General features: G+C 38.3%; 1 protein-coding gene and 2 long non-coding RNA genes across 3 annotated transcripts; 1 reads left to right on the forward strand and 2 right to left on the reverse strand.

Moving 5' to 3' along the window:
• Window positions 1–10,833: 10,833 nt before the first annotated feature.
• Window positions 10,834–12,848, reverse strand: LOC122660813. Its single transcript, XR_006332791.1, has 3 exons — window positions 12,838–12,848; window positions 11,142–11,215; window positions 10,834–10,970 (listed from the first exon to the last, which is right to left on the reverse strand). It is a non-coding gene; the product is annotated as an uncharacterized LOC122660813 (long non-coding RNA).
• A 68-nt stretch (window positions 12,849–12,916) lies between these two features.
• Window positions 12,917–13,457, reverse strand: LOC122660806. Its single transcript, XR_006332790.1, has 3 exons — window positions 13,297–13,457; window positions 13,056–13,184; window positions 12,917–12,964 (listed from the first exon to the last, which is right to left on the reverse strand). It is a non-coding gene; the product is annotated as an uncharacterized LOC122660806 (long non-coding RNA).
• Window positions 13,458–15,413: 1,956 nt separating this feature from the next.
• LOC122640417 (G-type lectin S-receptor-like serine/threonine-protein kinase LECRK4) lies at window positions 15,414–16,763 on the forward strand. The gene has a single exon (XM_043833605.1). The coding sequence runs from the start codon at window positions 15,414–15,416 to the stop codon at window positions 16,761–16,763; it is 1,350 nt and encodes a 449-aa protein (XP_043689540.1).
• The last annotated feature ends 6,307 nt before the right edge of the window (window positions 16,764–23,070 follow it).

The following is a 23,070-nucleotide window of genomic DNA, read 5'->3' on the forward strand; positions in this document are numbered from 1 at the left end:
GACTGAAGGAGTATCTCTAAGGTTCTGTTTGTTTGAACTTTGACTGAGAAAAGTAGAAAAAAAAAAAAAAAAATGAAAAACTTGTACTTATTTTCCACAAATTATCACAAATGTGCCAATTTAAATAGTCACGTGCCAACATTTGAAGGGATAAATTGACAAAAATTGATTGATTACAAATTGAGAGGATAAAAATCCTTTTTTTCTCATGGAATCCCATCCCACGTCCATTTACTCTCTCTGCCAATAAATCTCACCCCACTATAAAATGCATAATCCATTATTTTCTTTGGCAATTCAACCCTAAATATTTTTCATCAAAAAAAAAAGAAACTCAACCCACAACATGTGAGACCTACCCTCACAAATTTGTCACATATTTTTATTCGTTAAACAGACAGAACCTAACTTATAAGGCGATTATATTAAGTAGAACGAACATACGGTGGTCCCATATTAAAAGTTTTTGAATTCCAATACTACGTACGACGGGACCAACCCTTGCATTATTTCCTAAACCTTTTCACAAACCAACAAAATTATATCACGTGGAATGAACATGCGTTGGTCCCGTATTAAAAGTTGAAATGAAGATGATCGTGACTCGTGACTCCAATATTTTCTCATCGCTCTAGACTTTTCCATAGTTGGACTCACGTGAATGTGCGAGAACGTCTCAAATCAAAACAGGTGGGAGCTGTTCTCATACGCTCACATACCTGAACGTGAGCTAGACTCACTTTTCCATTGCTTCACGCACACGTTACGTATGGGCAATGGAGAATGGATCATCTGCACGTATCAACAGGTGAACGTACATATGAGAGCCAATCACATTTTAATTTTGTTTCCATAAATACCCCTCCTCACCTCGTAAATGATAAAAAATAGAACATGTGGTTGGCTCTCACATGTATGTTAACTTGTTGGTACGTCCAGAGGAACCGAACTCTGGGCAATGTCGGTTGCATGACTGTAATACCGTCTGGGCAATGTGGTCATTTCATATAGCGCCCAGCCCTCTTTTTCTTAAATTATACGAACCTTTAAGGCAAGGATACTGTTATCGATTCTTGACCAAATAATGGCCATGAATTTACGACAAAAAAAAATTAATAATGGCTAAGAACAAAAATGAAAATATAACCTAATTTTATTGAAATTTAAGGATAAAATCATCCGATTAAGATGAATCTAGACCGACATCGAATCAGTATCAGCCGAGATTGATACCATTACTAAATCTTTGAAATAGAGTAAATAGAGAGAGTCAGAGACTGATGACACTTTAATTCCACCACAACAAGAAAAGTTGTTTTTCAATCGCCGTATTTATTTACCTGGAATTTGCCGTGAAATCAATCGCCCAAATTTCGACGGAAAATTTCTATCATTCCCTGCAATTTACACCTTATTCACTCAAAGTTTTTTTTTTTTTTTTTGGTAATAAAGCTTTATTATCTGAAGAAAGTACCAGTACAATCATCAAAGAGAGAAAGAGTGATACAAGCCGGGGGAGGGGAGTGCCAAAAACTGTTAAATTGCGTCGAGGAGCCTAGAGAAGCAAGCACATCTGCGACCTTGTTGGCTTCATGAAGGGTGTGAACAAAGAGAACCAGCTCGAAGCCTCGAAGGATGACGATAGCCTGAAACAGTCTGAGATGAGAAGCGAGAAACAAGGGAGAACCCCATAGCTCTAGAGCTGGAGGGTGGCCCAACATTCTCTGGCAGAAGTTTTACCTTTGATTCCACCAAAAAATTGAACTCTCGCCTCTTCTTCTCCCCTGTTATTTTTAGATGACCAAACCAAAAACATTGCCTGGTGGACCTCACACCAATAATTCTCCTCATAAAAGTAAGGCCCCATCATTTATTGCAGTGGATCCGGAATCTGGACTAGAGATATAAAATTAAGTCACAAAAACTTAAAACACTTGATGGGAAAAGAAAAGTTTATCCCTGCCCATTCGGGCAAGGTGTTCGGCAGGTATAAGACAATTATTCGTCTTGTTGTGCCTTGGTAGTAAGGTTCTGTAGACAGTTCGATAATAGAGGATCCAAATTAAAAAAATTCAGATTACTTTTTTGAAAAGAACAGAAAAAAAGCAAATATGTAGTTATAGACCAAAGAAGACAGTGTTCTGTCCAAGAATAGCGTAAGCCACACTCCGACTCCCCCAAGCAGAAATATTTTTCCCATATATATATTTGTAATTACACGCCAATACCAAAAGATTTGATTTGATATTGTAAACCACGCATTAGAACCGTGGAATCTGGTGTTGTAGACTCCAAAAGGATAGGGTTTGGAGAAATAAGAATCGGCTGGGTAGATTTGGCTGATTCGTATGGGAATTGACAGGCTGATTTTCTACCCTTTCGATTTGTTGCAGTTGGATCGGCTGATCTGATCTACTCGATCTGGATCATCCAATCTGCATATAAAAATACATGCAAAATTGTGATTCATCTGCCAATGAACTTCTAGATCTCATTTCACTTGATTTGCAACCAAATCGTGTGAAATTCGGAGAATTCTACCCAAAAAAAAAATTTCTGGTAAATGAGAATTCTACAATTTAGATAAAAGAACAGCTCTATTAGAGTCGATTGAGCAAATAACTATGAGAGGAGGAGATCTTAACCACATGTATTATAATTTGGAGAGGAACACAAATCTGATGTAAATTTTAATGATTTCTAATAGGTTTTGTTGTTGTGGGGCATAAAGTTTTAGTAGGAGGCAGTTCCCTCCACACTGGAGGTGAACTAGCTAGGTTTTTGTGTCTTTGGAGGGCATGGTTCTAAGTATCGGTATCATATTGTCCGTATCGGGATACATGTCGATTTTGCTATTCATCCATATTGATACCGTGCCGATACTGTATTGATAGCATAGTATGGGTAAGGGGTAAAATGGTTCAAAAACTCATTTTTTAAAGAAATCAAGGGATAATTTTGTCCGATCCTCTTGTGGTTGAGGCCTAGATCTTTTACATGTAGAGTTTTTTTAGCACGTTGAAATATAAGATGATTTTCTGCTTTCGAGTTTCTCACTTTCTTTTCTTCTAGGAATTTAAAAGCCACTTTGGAATAAAAGGGTTAATATGATTGTTATCCAATGTGCCTCGTTTTAGTAATTAAGATATGGTAATTATTCAATTCGCATTTGATCTGTATTCGATCTATTTATATCTCTATTCTAAGTCTTTAAATCCCATGATTCTTAGGGTCATACAAACGGGATTTTGTGATCTTAACATTTTTTTTTACAAAATCAAATTAATTAAACTCATTGATCATTAGAAACCATTGTTTATATTTTTTTTGGTTTTTTTTTTTCCCCATTATAAAGATGTTATACCCTTTGGGAGGGGAATAAAAAACTGACCAAGTCAAATAAGAGAAGGAATTGACTCTTTTTTTTTTTTTCGATGAGAGGAATTGATCCATATATTTAATTCCCAAGAAGAGAAATTACTTGGAATTTTCCAAAATGCGAGAACGAAGTTCTTGATACTCCAAAATACAACGATTTCTGGTCGGGCGAGACGAATTCTGGTTGGTACAGTGAAGACTTAATTATTCTTTCTTTTTCTGTTGAAGACTTAATTATTCTAGGAAGTAGGGAATCGATCGAGAGAGAGACTTTGAAGAACGATTGTATTGAAGTTGGGCTCACGTTCAGATACGAGAACAGGTCAATGGAATCCACCTTATCTAGGTCCCACATAGGATGGATTCCATTTGAACGGATATGACCCGTTTTTCTACGCTCAGATGCGTGAACATGAACCTGTCACATTGTGTTGTCCCGTGAAATTGACATATGAGATCGACGACACTTAACTCCACAAACCACAAGTTCAATGATAATATGGTAATAAATTAATTTCTTAAAAGGATCGATCTTTCCGAATGTCACCATTTATAACTTAATTTATAATGTCCCTACTTTATAATGGAATTAGTGATGTTTATTGCATTCTTTGGATTTTAGAATCTGAATTGCATACCAAAGTTATTGCATAAAGAATCGTTGTCAAGGATAATCATCTAAATTCTTCGACACTGTAAACATGGTTTGAGGTTTTGGTATCTTATAGCTGGTATTGGGCGAAATGTATTGGTTTTGTTCTTTAAACCTTGCCGTGGCCCTTGGGGTCATACGAAACGAGATTCTATGGTCTTAGCATATACTTTACAAATTCAAATTAATTAAACTCGTTAACCATTAGAAACCATTGTTTAAACTTTTTTCATATTTTTTAATTTTTTTTTTTTTTTACTATTGGAAAGATATCCGTTAAATAGTCTATAGAAGGGGAATAAAAAGCTGACCAAATCAAAGAAGAGAAGGGGTTGACTCATTTGATCCCATATAATTAATTCCCAAGAATAAAAGTTATTTGGAATTTTTCAAAATGGGAGAACGAAGATAATGATGGTTTCTCCCAAAAATAAAAGAAGATAATGATGGTTCAACACAATATTCCAAGTTTGAAACCTTGATTAGAAACCTAGGCTCTTTTCGTATAGTTTTTATTTTGGGTTTTTTACAATTATCACCCCAAAATCTTTCATATTTATTATTATCTCCCAAAAACTTTGAAATAACTGTTACCTTCCCCTGTTGCCTATTAATAACTAACTGGCCCCCACCGTTACAGACCCGTAACGGCGGAGGTTAATCGTGATAATGTGTCGTTGTCATGGATTTTTTAAGACCAAAATGCCCTTTTTGGGGTGGTAATTGTAAAAAACTCCCACCCCATCACCACCGTCCCTTCTCCTCCTTCTCCTTCTTCTTCTCCTTCTTCTTTGAGTTGCAGAGGCACCAGGCCAGCGTCAACGCCATCGCCTGGGCTCCGCACAGTTCTTGCCACATCTGCAAGACGGAGAAGACGTTAGATCCAATCGATAATATTGTTTGAAGGAAATATGTAGTCCAGACTCTCTCTCTCCTATCATCTCTGCTTCGGATTTTGCTTGTTTTCTTTTTGGCAAATGGCAAATTCGTGTTGCTACACTTATGCCCTTTTTTCGTATTTCTGACTATTTTCCAACACTTTGTTTTTCCCTTCTCCTTAAAACATTAAAAACAATGGGAGTAGAAGAAGAAGCAAAAAGAAGGAAGGAAGGCGGAGACTAAAACAGAGAAGAAGAATAGCAAACGACTGACATTCAGAAAAAAACAAAAAAAAAAAGAAAGAAACAGAAGCAACATCATCAGCTACATTGCAAAGACCTGGAGCTTTCACATGGGTCTAATGCCCACGACCAGACACCGGAAGGGCGACGGTGATGGAGTCTCTACCAGATGGTCGATCTTAGGGATATTTCAAGTCCCAATTTTTCCCACTCCCAAAGACAACCAAGGAACCCCACCTGCAACTAAAACCATCTCCTTGAAGCAATCCCCTGTAAATCTCTTTCTTCTCCTGTCTGCAAACCCACAGATAATCAATTTACAAAAATAAAGAAATAAATAAATAAAGAACCACCGCTACAACCCAAAACCCATCTCCTTGAAGCACTCCCCTGTAAACTGATTCTCTCTGTTTTGATTTTTTTTTTTCTCAAAACCCTCTTGTTTTTAAGAAAGCTATTGTCTCCTCCCACCTCCGGCCTCCTGTGTATTGTCGGTGGGAAGATGGAGTTTTTGTTTTTTGAAAAGAAAAATGGAGTTTTTGCATTTCTGTTCGGTTCCAAATCGGAAGAACCAGAAAGCTATTGTTCCAGATCCCAAAGATTCAAGGGTCTTCAGGTCGAGACAAATGACTGTAGAAAGAACCCATTTTTTTTTTTTTTTGTCTATTTAATAAAATTCATTTATGAAAATCATTTTTGATCAAAATATAAAATTCATTTAGTAACCAATAGACATAATAGATTGTGTCCCTAAAAATAGGTTTAGTATACCTATTATGTGCAAAATAACTTGCTAGTTTTATTCCTTGGAGGATTCTTTTTGTCTCTGCTTTTGTTGATGATGCTGCAAGTCCAAACCTAGTTGATGCTGCGAAAATGTGAGATCAGACATGAAGATTATTGCAGACTACCCTACTCCTTTAGATTACTCATCCAAGCTACCATCTGTTTGAACCACGGATTTAAAAATTGGAATCGGATTAGGTGAATAGTTGACTCCTAACATTTTGGAGGAGGGTGTCCCATCTGGGTTTCTAGGGTGTAAGCGGGATCTGGCCAATTCCAGCCAATTTCTTACCAATACCAGCAGATCAGAACCGGAATCAGTTCAAAATTGGCTGGACTCATTCAGATCTCGCTTCCTTTTTTTAAAACCCTGGTGCAGACTCTATTTCAATAATCCAATTTTAATCCAGTCCAATCCAACAATTTAAAAGGAAGGATGGCGTTTTGTGCACCATTGTTGGTTGGTGAAGAACTAATTCCTGATGACAACATATTTTGTTGTGTTTTGAAGAAAAGTTAAGAGTAGTTTTGAAATGATGATTTCCAGTTTTGGATCAACGGTTTAAGTCTGGTTGTTGCTTAAGCTAAAGTTTTTGGTTCCTTCCTACCCAAATCTTGTAGGCTAGGACTACTCCAGCTGCAAGAAGGTTGAAGCTTTCTCTTTTTAGAGACATTGTGTGGCAATTTAGTTTGCACTCACACCATACTCTGCTCGCATGATAAGCTTTAGCCCAAAGAGAATTTGTGGCGTGGTACAGTAAAACTTTGAAGATTATTAAAACCATAAAAAAAACTTTACAAAACTGAGACGATCGAGAGAGAGAGAGAGGAGGGATATCGGAGGCCACAGAGAGTTGAGTTTAGGGTTGGAGGCGGAGGCCGCAGAGAGTTGAGTTGAGAGAGACGGTGCTAGGTTTTACCGTTACTGCCGTTTGAGGTGATCAATTCGTAGTTTGATACTCAATACAGAGAGATCGAAAAGAAAAAAAATATGCCGAGCCCTTCCAAGAGTGGGCACCGAAGAGGGATTGAAGAGAATGGGAGAGGAAAGAAATTGTGGAAAGGGCAGCGTCGTTTTACTGGCGAGCCCATCTGACTGAGGTTGAGATTCGCTGGCCAAAGACTTTCCCGGATCTGCTTTCTGCTGGAAAATTACAGGAAATTTCATGAGAGATGCCGGCCAGGCTGACGAAGTTGCTGCTGAATGTAACAATACAGAGGAGCTTGGGAGCTGTACAGGTGGTGATGTCACCGGAGTCGACTGTTGGAGATCTGTTTGCAGCGGCGCAAAGGTTGTATGCCAGGGAGGGGAGAAGGCCTTTGCTGCCCACGACGGACCTTGCGGAAATCCTCCATTATTCTCAGTTTAGCTTAGAAAGTAAGAAATCTAAAATCAGATAACTTTCTTTCCTTCTTTCTTTTTAGTTTTCATGGATTGAGATTTGGGGAAAATGAATTAGGAATGTTGATACACTTATATTGATTGAAACAGATCTGAATCGGGAGGAGAAGCTGAAAGAAATGGGGTCAAGGAATTTTTTCCTGTGCCAGCAAGAAGCCAAACGAAGCTGCAGAGAGTATAGGGTTGGAGGCGCTACAGAAGAAAATAGGGAATGAGAGATGAGAGATGAGAGATGAGGGACGAGAGAGAGAGTGAGAGAGGGGGTTTTGTTTTCTTATTTTTAGTGGACAATTTACAATTTTAACCTCACAACAGAACCGTTGTTAAGGACCAATTTATACGTGTTTTTTAACGTTCTTAACTTCAGTGCACAAATAGCGAAAAACACTTTTCAACCAAAAATCATAAATGGCTTTCAACCTTTTTTTGAATTTTTTATTTAATTTTAATCTTTTTTAAATAAAAACAAGTTCCATAAATGATATCAAATATAACTAAAAACGTTTTTTAAATCAAAAATCAAAAATAAAAACAATACCAAAGATGGCCCTAGTTACCAGTGACAATATAAAGATGCTAACTATGCAAACAATGGTAGATCACATACCCAACCAACTACTCGATCTCTTCTTCCAATTCTCATAATGGCTGCTGCTACCTTTGTGTTTCTACTACTGATCTTCTCTGCAGTTCTACTTCATATTTCTACAGTAGTAGTAGTAGCTCAACAACAAAGATCATCCAACATTAGCTTAGGTTCCTCTCTCTCCCCTTCCTCCTCCAATAATACCAATTCATCATCATCATCATCATGGCTTTCTCATTCTGGTCGATTTGCTTTTGAATTTTATCCACAACGAAACGGGTTTGCCATTGGAATTTGGTTTGCCCAAATACCTGAAAAAACAGTCGTATGGACATCAAACCGAGCCGATCCACCTTTGTCTAGCAAACGCTACGTTGTTTCTTACAACTGATGGTAGGTTGATCCTGCAACCCACACCACAAGGCCAAAACAAATCTATTATTGGATACGTCGATTCTTCACACCCTGCTTCTTGGGCTTCCATGCTTGACACTGGAAATTTCATTCTATACAATTCAGGTGGAAAGATCTTTTGGCAAAGTTTTGATTCCCCTACCAACACTCTTCTGCCAGGTCAACGCCTACTCGCAGGGAAAGGAGCTGTTCTCTAGTGCATCAGAAACCGACCAATCGACTGGAATATTTCGTGTCAAGATGCAGAATGACGCCAACCTTGTTCAATACCCCACTAATACTACAGATACAGCTCCATATTTATATTGGACATCATGGACAGGTGGGCAATTAAGGAGATAACGTGACATTAAATCTTGACAATGATGGAACCTGTATTTGCTGAATAGTACCTATTTCAATATAAAGAATCTATTTTCCAGTGGAACTCCAACTCCCATCAACAACAGGAAAGTTTTTTATTGCATGACGATCGATGTTGATGGAATCTTCAGAGTCTATTCTCTTAACAGTACTGTATAATAATGCAAAGTATATTTCATTGCCTTAGGGATTCTCTGGATAATGAAATATATATAATAGATGACAATAAATAGAAGGTGATGAATCAAAGGGATAGGGTTGCCATGCAAGGCTAGGATTGATATTAATTGACTGTCAATAATAGTTCTAGAGATATATCACATGTGATCACTACAAGAAATTGGGCCCACGATGGCGTTTTTGTACAATGGCATTTTTTTAGTGTGTCTGTGTATGTACCTTTGTCGCGACGTTTTTTAATAAATGTCGGGGGAAAATGTACTACAACGGCATTTTTATTAGTGTCGTGATAGGTATTGAATTTCTATTCTTTTGCGGCGTTTTACAATAAACGCCGGGGAAAGTGTATTACAACGGCATTTAAACAGTGCCGTCATAGGTGTTGAGTTTTTACTTTTAGCGGCGTTTGTAAAAAAACGCCGCTGAATGTATTTTTTTTTTTTAAAAAAAATTACTTCTATATTCAATCCATTAACTTGTTTCAAAGGTAATTGATTCATCATGTCACCTATTTTTATATCCAAACCAAATTTATATATAAAACAGAGGTATACCTCACCAAATACCCTACCCATTTCAGATTCGAAGTGCATCCACAGAGATGGAGTGAAATAAGAAATTTAAGTAAATATATCCAAGTAATGTTAAAGTCTGATACATTTAAAAAGCAATGGACTGAAACAGAGATTAAGCGATCAATAGTCCAAATCAAACTCAAATTTGACCCATTTATAAGCAATAGGCAGAAACAAGGACTTGAGCAAGTAATTATCCAAATCAATAGACTAAAACAGCGTGTCTTTTTATGCACAAATTCAAAATTCATCACAAATCATCTAAAAAGAATTCTGAGTTTGAGATGCTCAGGTCTAACTGATGCCTTAACACACTTGAGGGGATTGTAATCTAATAATTGATGGTATATCTCTAGAACTGTCAGGAGATGGTAAGTTACAATGAATGCTCTGGTACAGAAACATGAAGCACATTAGGTAGTATGAGATCCAACACAAATACTTGTTAATGATTAAACAAACAATATCACAAGTATGGATGGTCAACTAAGTATAAGAATAGGTTAGAAATGACTGTCTCTTGAAAAGTTGGTCTCAACTATATAAACTAACTTGTTCCTCTTTAGCTATAACACTTCTACAATGATTCTCTAATATTCATATAATGATTTGGAACTTAAACTGGGACTCTAAAAGCATAACATAAACTTATAGTGAAATCTGGACACAAATACTTAATGGTTCTAAGATTTACCCACAAATTTGTACTAAAATAATCCTACTTGACTAATCTTGTAGTCCTAGCTCCTACCCTTAGTATAGGCCCATTAGAACGACCTATTACAATGAAAACCCCTTGACCCAAAGGCCCAACTGATATGTAACCAAATCCAGGGTTAAATCCACTAAAATACCCACTTTTATGATTTATCTGCATCAAATTGAGAATAGATTCAACACTTAATAGTTTTTTAGTTATTAATTCAAGGGAACTGTTTCAGCCACTGAACACCCAACCAATTTTTATTTCAAAATAAAAGGCTGTTACATGCAATGGGATGCTGGTGATCTGAATAGTTTAAACTCAATACATAAAATGTGCAAGAGCATAATTTTTAAAATATGTAATAAGTGTTCATAACTAATGCAAACTCAAGTTCAAAACGAAAGACTTGAACTTTGACAAGAACTAACATAAAGAAAGATGGGTACTAATCAAAAGAAACAAAAAATCCATCTCTATATAAGAATGTAAGAACTCATTATACAAAGCATACATAACAAAGACATTAGATAAAATAAAATAAAAATCTCCGAGGAACAAAGATTTATAATCCATTTGTTGGGATGAGATTTTCTAAAATAATTAAACCATGTAATAACTAATAACAGAACACCAATTCCATCAACATTTAAACAAGGAATAAATAAACATCATCCCGCCAACAATTTCCTAATCTACTATATAAAAATAATCCACAGTATAATGCATACAAAACTAATCTCTTACCTACTTCAACTAAACAATTCTCTGAACAATGGAAGATGACTTCAACTAAAGATTGTCACCAATCTGAAACAAAAAATAGGAGAGAGAGGTCAACAACAGATAGGAAAATGCTCAAACTAAGATTTGAGTATTGGCCACTGGAGATCTACTTGAAAAGGGCCAAAGTTCTCCCTAGATATCACGGCCAGATATGAGCAGAGATTTTCCTTTAGGTGGGGAGAGAGAGGAGATTACCTGGAGGTTACAAAACTGCTTGGAAACAAGTAGTTCTACCAGAAATTATAGGCAGAGCTGGGCAGACAAACATTCTTTGGTGAGAGAGAGAAAGACATAAAACTACTCCAATATGATGGCATCAAGCTTTCCAAGTTTGAGTTTGAACATTTTCTATCCTTGTTTACATCTTTCCCTTTTACTTTTTAGTTCCAATGTTTAACAAGGATGCTCATCAGCTTCCCATGGCACATTGGCTGCTTGCAGTTTCACTAAGAATGTACAAAAGTTTGTTGTAGGTGTATTATCACAAGTCTGTTGCAAACAGGAGCTCCCAAGTACAATTTGTATTGGGCATGAGAAATTCATCCAGATCAGTACTAAGAAATTACATTCACTGATATCCATTTCAGTACTAATTACCTGACCAAATATCCTACACATTTTAGACTCGAAACAAAGATTTACTTGACCAACTATCCAAAAGTTACATCCATCTTTTCTTGATGTAGGACAGCAAGGAAGTGTTCAACAAGGAGGGTTGAATTATAATGGGAAGAAAATAAAGAGAGAAAGTGAAGAAGAGAAGAAAGAGATAATGCATGTAAAAACTACAACTTACCTATGATAAATTCAAGCTACAACTAGCACTAACTCAAAAGGATTAACCACAAGAACAATAAAGTAGAGCAACCAGTCAACTTCAAGTCATAAATTGAATCAGAAAAATGATTCAACTACTAGATCAATGAAAAACTTACAGTTGTTGCACATTCAGACGGAGTTGATAGGGTATCCGATTTCCAAGATTATTGTTACTTATATCCCTGGATGGATTTTTGCAAGTACAGGTAATCAATCAATCAAAGCTAAGATAAAATGTGGAACAATTTTAAAAAATAAAAAATAAAACCACTCACAGAATTGTTAAAGAAATTAGACTTGATAGCTAGTTTTGAACTTGAGTTTGGCTGGAGGCATTGCAAGTTGGTGCATGCCCCCCAGGAGGTCAAGTGTTCGACTCTCCTGGATTGCATTTGTGCCAAAAAAAGGCACCTTTCTCCCCCCCCCCCCCCCCCTCCCCCCCTTAGTTGTAGATTGTGGGCTTGTCTTAGCCTTCCCCTTAGCTTGTAGTTGGCCTATGGGCCCTTGAGTAGGATAGACCAAAAAAAAAAAAAAAAACAAAGAGTAAGTCCAAGGCCTAATAATTTGCTAATGGGATATGGCATAGAAGTATATATACAATTAGGAAAAAGCAGCACTAGGGGATATACAACCATTTGAATACAAAGGGAAATGAGGAAGAGAAAAGAAAATCACATTTCTGTAACTACTTCATTAATTAACTTCATATTAGTGTATACAACCTTATTGCAGCATTGAATCCAAGTCCAATCATGGCATTCCAACCTCTTATGTTCATGCTGCAAGAATTGGAATATGAACAATATGTAGTACTAATATTCTGTTGGAAAATCCATTACCAATTTACCATTAGATGCATGAAGTTAACAGTACTACCACAAAACCTCATCAACAAACATTTGTCATGTTAATATATGTGTCATAGTAGTGGCATCCTGAAAGTGCTTGTAAAGTATTACCACAAAGCCTCAGAAGCACAACAAGAAACAGGCATAGTTAATTCCAAAGACATATGATGTAAGCAGAAAATTTGTACTACTGGGTGGCTAGAAAACACTTACTTGAGCATCACTTCCTTTTCCACTGCTTGTCTTGTTCTTTTGTGTGCAAGCCACATAATCACTTGAGTGATTACTCGCCACATTGTTTTCAGATATTGCTTCAACGTTTCGTTGTGCAAGGCTTCTGTCACCAGCTGACTAATAAGAAAACACAAATAAATCAAGATCAATTTGAATTCAAAGTCTTAAAAGACATAATTTAAAGGAAAAATGTAGGGACAGGGCATACAGATTGTCTTCTCCAAACATGCTGCCACAAATTCCGAAGTTCATTCTTCCTAAGAGGTTTAATGAGAAAGTCAGTAGCACCCCTCATCATGCATTTGAACCATGCTAATTGAATCATTTGAGGACATAACTGCATTATCACAACAGAAATTCAGACTTATTCGGAATGGAAATCCACAATGTTAAATATTAAAGATGTTATGGAAATATCATCCAAATGATGTCTTTTCATCAGATCATACTTATAACAGGAATTTTCTTGCAGATCTCATGCTCCATTATCAAGGTAAGAAGAGTGAATCCAGATATTGATGGCAATTCCACCTCTGTCAAGATGAGATCTACATTATGAGGTCTCCCCTTTAGTGCCTCCCATGCGTTTACATCATCAGGAACTGCAGCAACTGCTCAGATATGAGCAACCAACTAAGAAATACATGTATCACCATGACTGTTCTTGACACCCAAGCTATTACCATTACTTTCCTCTGAGCCTGCAAAAACTTTTGCATTGGATAATTTATGGCATATGCAAACAACTGGGGAAGGATATAGGTGGCAAGCTTCCCTACACCCAAAAAGAAAGGCTCTGATTGTTGTGTTTGTCTATGGCAAGTTGAAGAGAGTGAGTGAGGGAGAAGGTGGGAGAGCACTAATCAGTGGCATCAGCAATCTGTTCTCGCCTAGGAGCTTGAGAATGGGAGGAGAGAACGCATAATTGGCTATGAGCAGCGTCTTCAGCAGCAGCAACAGAAAAAAGAAAAAAAAAATTATCGTGAGGAGCAGAGGAAGATGGGGAAAAAATTCGTGGGAGTGATTCGAGTGACTCTCAGCCACAGTGAGAGATGAAGAAGAAGAAGAAGAGGAGGAGGAGAGAAGAAAAAGAAAAAAACACACACACACATACCATGAGAGTCTGAGAACATAGGAGGAGGAAGTCTGAAACTAGGGTTGAGATTGAGTCAGAAAACGAAGAGAATCTCGCCTTCAGAGAGAGTGGAGCTTTGAAGAGGAAGACTTGCACGCCGATGGAGGAATTCCAAAACCCTAGGTTGAGGTTGAGCCGAGGATATCACAGCGGCAGAGACGTCGGCCAGGAGCAGTGAGAGAGGAGATCGCTGTGGCAGAGATATTTGGGAGCAGTGAGAGAGGAGATTGAAAGAGATTTGAGAGAGGGATGGTGAGCGCGCAGGCACGGAGCGGGAAAGTGAATATAGGGTTTGGGAATTTGAGAGATTTGAAAGAAGATGGTGAGCGCGGGCTCGAGCGGAAAGGAAATAAGGCTTAGGATTTTCGGCGGCGTTTAACAAGAAACGCCATTGTATTGTATTCTACAGCAGCACTTTATAAGAAACGCCGTTAATAGAAACACTATATCTATCTTCCCCTTAGGGCTGCAACAGGGCCGGGTTGGGCCGGGCTTTTTAAAACCCTAGCCCAACCTTGAGTCCCCTTAGCTAGGCCCAGGCCCGCCCTGACCCTAACTTAGGGCCTAAATACCTTGACCCTAACCCTGACCCTGACAGGCCAAGCCCAGCCCAAGCCCGCCCTGATTAGCCCTGCCATAAGCAAATTAAAAGAACAAGTATAGGGAAGATGTGAAAGAGGAGGCTTGAACCCAAGACCTCCTTATAGCAATTAGATTTTATGCACCACAAACTACCAAGTGCTCCACAGACCACTTTATATGTATAATACCTTCTATTATTTAATAAATAAAGAATTTTCTTCCGGTCCATCAGGTATAAACATTAGGGTCAAAATCAGAGTCGGGCTGAGCCCGAGGTCTCAACCCTGACCCGACCCGACCCTGACTCAGGGCCAAGAATTTTTGGCCCTAACCCGCCCTCAAGGCCAGAAATCTTAGCCCAGATCCTGTTCGAGCTCAGGGCAGGTTCGGGCCAACAGGGCCAAACTTGCAGCCCTACTTCCCCTTAGTCCACCAATAAACAATCTACGACACTATTACTAAATGTCGTTGTTTTGTTATCTACAACGGCGCTTATTGAAAAAACGCCTTAAAATATGTACGTTTACCTATATATATCGGCGTTTGTTTACAAACGTCGTTGAATACTCATATATGATGGCATTTATCGCGAAACGCCGTTGCATAGTCATATATAACGACGTTTACCAAAAACGCCGACATATCTCCTCCCAATGTGCCGTTGTTGCACCATTTTCTTGTAGTGGATGTCACATGTGATAAATGAGTCATGCACTCTTTAGGAAAGTTGGTGAGGTAGGTGAGGTAGGTGCCATGGCTGTCCAGGATTGGAGTTACCAATTCTGGAGGATCACAATCAATCTTTGGATATTGACATGTGATCAAAGGTGAGTGATACTCTTTTGGCCAATGGGAGAAAAGATTCTCAACTATCCAATACTGTCCAATACTGTGAATCAGAAGAGTAATTGGTCAATCAACTGGGAATCATCGGCCGATAAGTGTGACCCCAAGGGACTTTGTGGCTTGAATGGGTATTGTACTATCATGGATCAGTGGGGCGTATGCAACTGTATTCCTGGTTTCAACTTCATCAATGAGAGTCGCCCAAATTTGGGTTGCCAGCTGGCAAAGTTAGAAGCTGATCAGAGCTGCGGAAATAAAACACAAAATAGCATCTCCATAAATACATTGGAGAACACTGTATGGGAAGACAATCAATATTCAATTTTATTATCCTCAACTGAAGTAGAATGCCAAAATGCTTGCTTGGCAGACAGTAACTGTGATATTTCAACGCTTAAAGACCAGAATTGCAGAAAAGGGAAGCTCCCATTGAGATACGGAAGAAAGTTACAAGATACATCCGCCACCATCACCTTAACTTTTGTTAAAGTCAGCAGGATGAATTGTAGTAGTCTCACCCCTCCAAGTGATCATGGGGCGGTAACAAAAGGAAGCAAGGGTGGAGCAAGTAAAGGTATGTTAATTATCAGTCTTGCATTTAACGGTTGTGCATGTGTGGTATTAGCAATTTTCGGCTTTCTTGTTTACCGGTACCGGATTTTGGTGTATAAGAAGATATCCTCATATCAGGCAAACAATATAGGATTAGTTGAGGAGATCGGAGGACTTCGATCGTTTACATATGTTGAGCTTGAGAAAGTGACAGAAGGTTTCAAAGAAGTGGTGGGAAGGGGAGCTTTCAGTACGGTTTTTAAAGGAACTTTATCAAATGGTACGAGGAACGCAGCTGTAAAGAGACTAGACGACAAATTGTTCGACGAAAGAGAGAGAGAATTTAAGACTGAGATGAGAGTAATTGCCAAAACCCATCACAGAAACCTAGTTCAATTGCTTGGTTATTGTTGTGATGGCCCAAATAGGCTTCTAGTGTACGAGTATATGAGCAATGGATCACTTGCCCTCCTTTTCAATTCTGAAATACCGCCACCAAGTTGGCATGAAAGGAAGGGAATTGCTCTCAACATAGCAAAAGGTATGCTCTACCTACATGAAGAGTGTGACACCCAGATCATCCACTGTGACATAAAGCCTCAAAACATCCTCATGGACGAGAACCGATGTCCAAAGATTGCTGACTTTGGATTGGCGAAGCTGTTAAAGGCAGACCAGACCAGAACTCAGACCGGGATCAGAGGGACGAGAGGGTATGTTGCACCCGAGTGGTGGCACCCGAACTTGGCTGTAACGGTTAAAGCAGTGTTTACAGTTATGGGGTCGTGCTTTTGGAAATAATATGCAATAGAAGGGGAGTTGATGCGAATGTTCCAGAGGGAGAAATCAACCTCACCGATTGGGTCTACGACTGTTTTGAGTCTGGTGAGCTTGGCAAGCTGGTGGGGGACAACGAAGAGGTGGTGGACTATACAATGTTGGATAAGATGGTTAGAGTCGCAATTTTGTGTATACAGGTTGAGCCCTCGCTTCGTCCCTCCATGAAGAAGGTGATCTTAATGTTAGAAGGGACTGTAGAGGTACCCATTCCTCCTCCTTGTCCCACTTCTTTTCTGAGTACCATGTAACCAAGTTAAAATTATATATGTGCAATCTTGAAGCCTTATTGTCATCGATCGGTTGTAAACTTGATGCTATAGTTTTGATATCATGGGTATGACTCATATATTATCAATCTACCTAATAAGAAGATTAGCCTTTTTTGTATTCCTAAGAAATTTTTTTTCGTCCAACTTCTATGTTTGTATAAGTATGGCATTATATATATTTGATGCTCTTATATATTCTCCAATTTCTAAATTAAATCGTAGCTGTAAATTTAGGGTGTATTAGACGGGCCTTCTATCCCAAACAAGGACTGAAGGACTACCTATTCATAAAAACATAAAGATCACGTTTTTTATGCTCTACCTCAAGAAACACAGCACATAACACAATTCAGACTTATATATACTAATTTAATGGTGTTGGCTGCATGAATCATTTTCCTCCAATCAGTTCTATTCAAAGTCGGTCATACTTGTAACAAGGCCTAAACTATGCATGTCTTTTACGGACCCTGATCCTCACGACTGCTTGCCCGTAGCGGCAGAAGCATGCTAATGAGGTGTTATGCAATGATCGCCTTACCCCGCTAGGGCAAGGCGCCGAGCGGTAAGACGGTCCTTGTATCGTGCCTCATCGGGGCATTACTCGCCGCTACGGGGCGGGCGACGGAGACGATCCGGATATGTCTTTTCTCACCACTTCTCCCAAAGTCAATTCAGATCTAGAAGAATATTTGATTAAATTAAAATCTAAAATGTGATAAATAGTTTAAACTAAATATATTATTTATTTATGAAAAAAGTTTTCATATACGGTTGTGTAAATCATATATGTGAGAGGGTCCCTCACAAAGAATTGAAAAAGTCATAAATCTTCACCCATTAATTAATGTCTTGAAACTCCTACCCTCTCACATACACGATTTACACAATCGAGAAACCTTTCTCTTTTATTTAATAATAATAATAAAATTTACTGACAACACTGAGAAACGGAGTGGAACTGGAACCAGAGGGGATAAAGATCCCACTACAATAACGGGTCGACGACGCTCTCATTTTAAGCCTTTTAAAATTCATATACGTTTTACCCAAAAAAAATTTATTTATATACGTCCGTACAAAGGTGGCGTCACCTTCCAACTTCGGTTTTGCCATTTCGAAATTACATGCTCCACTGTTCGCTGTACTGTGTTTCACCATTTTTTCTTCAAGTCCTGAAGAAGAGACAAATCTTGGGTAATATAAAAAGAGTATTAAAGTGTGTAGACTGTTAGATGACTTAGATGGGCATTCAAAAATGTATCATTTTCAATCCGTATTGATTCCTCGGAAACAACGAAATCATCTTCTCAATTTTTATATGTAAAAAAGGCCAAAATAAGCTGAAAAGTTCAAATGTCCTTCAATCACTTTCGATTTTATTTACATTTTAAATATTTTAAAATACAAACACATGAGTTGTTCCTCACCTTTTATAGAAAAAATTTGTTTCTCATTAGGATTGACTCGCTTTACTCATCAGGTTTTGAGAAGTGCCAGTCTAGTCAGAAAACCTGGTTTTTTGATAGTACCTGTCAAAGTCTCCAATTTTAAATAATTAAGATACCTTTAGTACTTAGCCTGCCTTAGCTTTCTTATGTTACCACTCCTAAAATGTCAGATTCCATTTAAGGTTAGACGTTAGTTATCTCTCTCTCTCTCTCGGCAATGAAGGAGCGGCCATGAAACCTGGAACTCTGACACCCTGATATAGATAGTTGATGAAATCCGATAGTTGTGACCTCTTATGGTTTTATAACCAAGAAGGCCCAACACCAAGAAGGATTCTGGATCCGACTGTACATTCTTGTTGGGGCGCAGATACTCATATTGTTTTAAGGGAAAAAGTTCTCTGTCCGGGAGTGCTAGCGCGCATGAGTCAATCTCTCTCCTTCCCATGTGAAAAGACACCGCTCCCTTGTTTTAAGGAGGAGAGAGATAGACACGTGAGAAGTGTTGACGTAAGCCACACTCCGTCTGAAAACTGCTTTCCTTGTTTTAATTTATGGCGTTTGGCATTGTTCTTATGCCTCGGTGCATCAAGTATGGGCGGTGTGCAGTGGAAGCATTAATTTCATAGGTTTTTGCACTAGTGGTGGCTTCATTGGAATTTTTAGAGGGTCTATCGCCTAATCTGGGTTTCAGACTGTGGATGAGAATTGTAGTTCATCGAGTCTTCTTCGAGACGCAACTAGAATCGTGCAATTCAAAGTTCGAACGATGAAGTTATAGAGAGTTTTGTTAGGTCATCTAAAAATGAAGGTCATTTTAGACAATCCGAATTGATTTTGTCTTCTTTGAGAAAAATAGTGAGGAGTTTGCTGATGTGGTCAATTTAAATTGGTAGTGCTCATCATCACGAACACGTGGCCACAAACAACACTCAAATCAAAACTAAAACGAAGAAGTTATGGCTTAGATTCCCTTTTGGGTGTTCTGATAGACTGGGAGGACAGAAAAAGTGGTACACAGTCATGTACCGGAACAAAATTGGACGGTTAAGATGCTGCCATGTGGGTTGATTCGAAATTGGCAGCTAAAGTTCTGGTGCGCATAGGAGCGCGATGTGTGACACGCAAGATCCCCGTACATCCATCATACACCGTAGCATGGATCTTAAATCTAAGCGCCCAAATTGCATCAGATCTTTCGATTTGAATCCAATGGTCAAGATATCTCTAGATATAATCGGACCAATGGGAGATCGAAAGGTGTGAAACCACCTTTTCAGATGTGGTACGCAAGTGTTCCCCAACCATGTACTGATCTTGAGATATACGCGCCAAAGATTCTGTGTCGCAACTTAGTAGTGGTGATACATCGTATTACCGTGGTCTGAGATACACCTTAATCCGCCACAATTGTGATGGGCTAGTTCAAGCCTAGTGGTTGTTGTTGATCATGTTTGCTTCAGGAATTTTTCTCCTCTCAGGTCCCTGACCGGTCAGGTTTGCAGGTTCCTCTCATAGGGGGGCGGAAATGACGACCTCACCTCACCCGGGTAGTGTGTTAGAGCAGGGGGTGAGGTTGTCATTTTCGCCCTCCCTATTAGAGAAACCTGCGAACCTGACCGGACAGGGAACCTGTTTCAGTGAGTGGGTGTAGATGTGCATGTGCGATTTCTAGTACATATTCACATTTTGAGACAGTTGCCTCTGTTCTGTAACACTTGAATATTTCTTAGGCTTGGCAGATCCAACAAATAGTTGAAGGCAATTGCTATCTGTTATCCAATCCTTCAAAGGTGAGACTGCAGCCGGTTAGCGATACTAATTGCATCAGTAAATCTTATAAATTTCTTATGAATCAATAAGAAAATCATATAAATTTCAAGCGTTATCTGTTTCACTGATTTCGATTAGTTATATTTCTAGGGGTCACACGCTCATGGCTGCTCATTTCTCTAGCGAGACATGCTTGATCAGGTTCTCTAAAAAGATTGGAATTCTCAATTCCTTGAGCAAATTTTTTTTACTTCTTTAATTTGGATGTAATATCTCCGTTCAGGGAATGAATATCTGTGTTTTCTTTTGACAAATAGATAAAACTGTATCTGCACACGAAGCTAATTCACTCAATATGCTTCCGGCTATACTCAATGGATTGCCTATCAGGTATTAATCCCTTTTGCTTCTCCATTTAGAAACTCGAAGCATTGGTAGAAAGTAGAAGCCAAGGGCATTGATCCCCTTAAAGTGGAATCTCAATGGCCTATCATTAGGCCTCGGAAACTATCCCAACTCCCCACCATATTACCTCCATGAACAGGGTTTCCCTAATTCTATGGATGGTTTTATTTTCTCAACTCTAATTTTTGTTTTTCGGGGGAAAGGGTTCTATGAGCAAACGGCATAGAAGAGCGCACCAATAATATCTGGTAAAACGGTATCATATATTGGAGGATAGTAAGATCATTTCAGGTGAGAGATAGAAATAGAGGTGCTAGCAAACCTTGCCCAGACAACCCAAAGAACCGAGGCCACTTGGCTGCACTAGCAACTGTCTTCTCAAAAAGCCATTTTCTATTTAATTTTAGGGAGAGGATTTCTTGTGATGCCAGTGTGGGAAGAATCGAAATGCCATACCATTGGCTGTCCTGAAAAAGGTATCGTTTTGAGACTCACATATTCAGAGTGAGAGAGAGAAAATAATTAAAAAAAAAATCATCTGAAAGGAAAATTGCACTCTGGCATCGTGGGCAAGTTTTTTCCATTCTTTTTAAGGGCAAGAGTTTTTTGTGGGGAGCGTGACCACTGCACGCACGATGACATCAGTAGGGCTGTCATTATTACCACCTTTCGTGGAGGGCGGGCGGTTATTTCACCCACTTTTATGTCTGGACACAGGACGCAAACTCCCTCATAAAGAACAACTTAAGTTATTGACGATGAATTGTCTTGGGTTTTGACTCTTGACTCTTGATGAGTTTGTCAAGACGACCCAAGTTTCTACCATGTGACTATTCAAATGGGGCCTAATTTTGTGGTTATACCTCAAGCTTCCTAACTTATGTGTCAAGTATTAGGGCAAGTAGAGTTGTTGAGTGGTAAAATAAAGTTTTGAAAATCTAAGAATTATAAGAGGATGTCACGGCATACATGGATGCTTGAAAATATAAAAACACGTATACCAATAGAACATGGTTTTAGGAATCAGTATTCGTCAACACCGATACTTGGCTGATATCAAATCAATGATATGATATTGTACGAACATAGGGTAAAATGGTGAAAAATCGTGTTTGTATTGATATCTTTGAAGGCAAAAATGATATGTATTAATACTGATTTTAGAATTGGCCCATCGCTGATCCGATTCCATGAATTAAAACAATGCAATATATGGAACTTTTAAGCCATCATGGCTTTCTAAAGTAACTTTTGCTTATGCTTTTCTAATAATTTTAAGGTGAATTAGTATTTTTGTCACGTGGACAAATGATATGTTAATTCCAACTATTGAATAGAAAAGACATTTTTTACTTTAAACAAAAACAAAAAGACATTTTTACAAAAATAAGAAAAAAAAGAAAATAGAAAAGACATGGTACCGATAATCCACATGTCTAATGTTAATCATGAGTAAAATTAAGACACATGACACTTTTGAATGATTTTGGCTTCCGGCATGTTGACGAGTTCCAGCCAAAAAGGGGTTGACCCACTGGCACATGACACTTTTGTAGGAGTTTGGCTTCCTGTGTGGTGAGAAACAGCACAAAGAAAAGACCAAATAACTCTCAAGTCTCTCGTATCGGTGTAACAGCACGAACCAACAGTAATGGTACTGTATCATTAATCTGGTAATAGTACAAGTCTCTAGAGCAAGGTTTTAGTAATCGGTATTGATCTTGACCGATACCAATCCAGATCGGTCCATGTCGGACAGATTTACCAATGTATTCTTAAAAAATCATATTTTGTTTTTATGTTTTACCCTTATTTTGCACTGATCCATTAATACAGATCGATCAAGAATCAGTATTAGTCTCCACCGATATCAATGCGAATCGATTGATTCCTCAAATAATGCTTGAGAGGCATTCCTATCCAATTCCATATCAGTACAATGATGTGGAGTAAGGGTAAAATTACCTTAAAAAAATGTTTTTTTTATAAGAAAATAGGGGAAAAACCATCTGATCTAGGCCAATCCATATCGTTAATTGTATTGATACTGTCATTGATACCAATTACTAATGGTTGACTTGACTCCGTAGCATGGTTCGTAATCTTGGGGTTGGATCGGTATCGACCAAGGCTGATCCCAAATATTGACCGATCTGATACCGTTGCATTGGTATGACCCAAGGGTAAAAAATTAATAAAAACTGATTTTTATTAAAAAAAAAGAGTAATTTGTCCGATCCAGACCAATTCAGAGTGATCCTAATTGATATTGGCCGACATCGATCTCGAAACCGATTTCGGAATAACTCTTTTTTTTTTTTTTTGGGTAAAAAAAAAGAACTTTATGAAGTGGTGTTATCGTAATTTTAT

The sequence above is a fragment of the Telopea speciosissima genome, chromosome 1 (genome assembly GCF_018873765.1).
Source record: "Telopea speciosissima isolate NSW1024214 ecotype Mountain lineage chromosome 1, Tspe_v1, whole genome shotgun sequence".
Taxonomy (NCBI): domain Eukaryota; kingdom Viridiplantae; phylum Streptophyta; class Magnoliopsida; order Proteales; family Proteaceae; genus Telopea; species Telopea speciosissima.

Excerpts from the sequence above, each read along its gene's own strand:
- LOC122640417 (XM_043833605.1), top strand. The coding sequence starts at position 15,414 with ATGGGAGAAAAGATTCTCAACTATCCAATACTGTCCAATACTGTGAAT.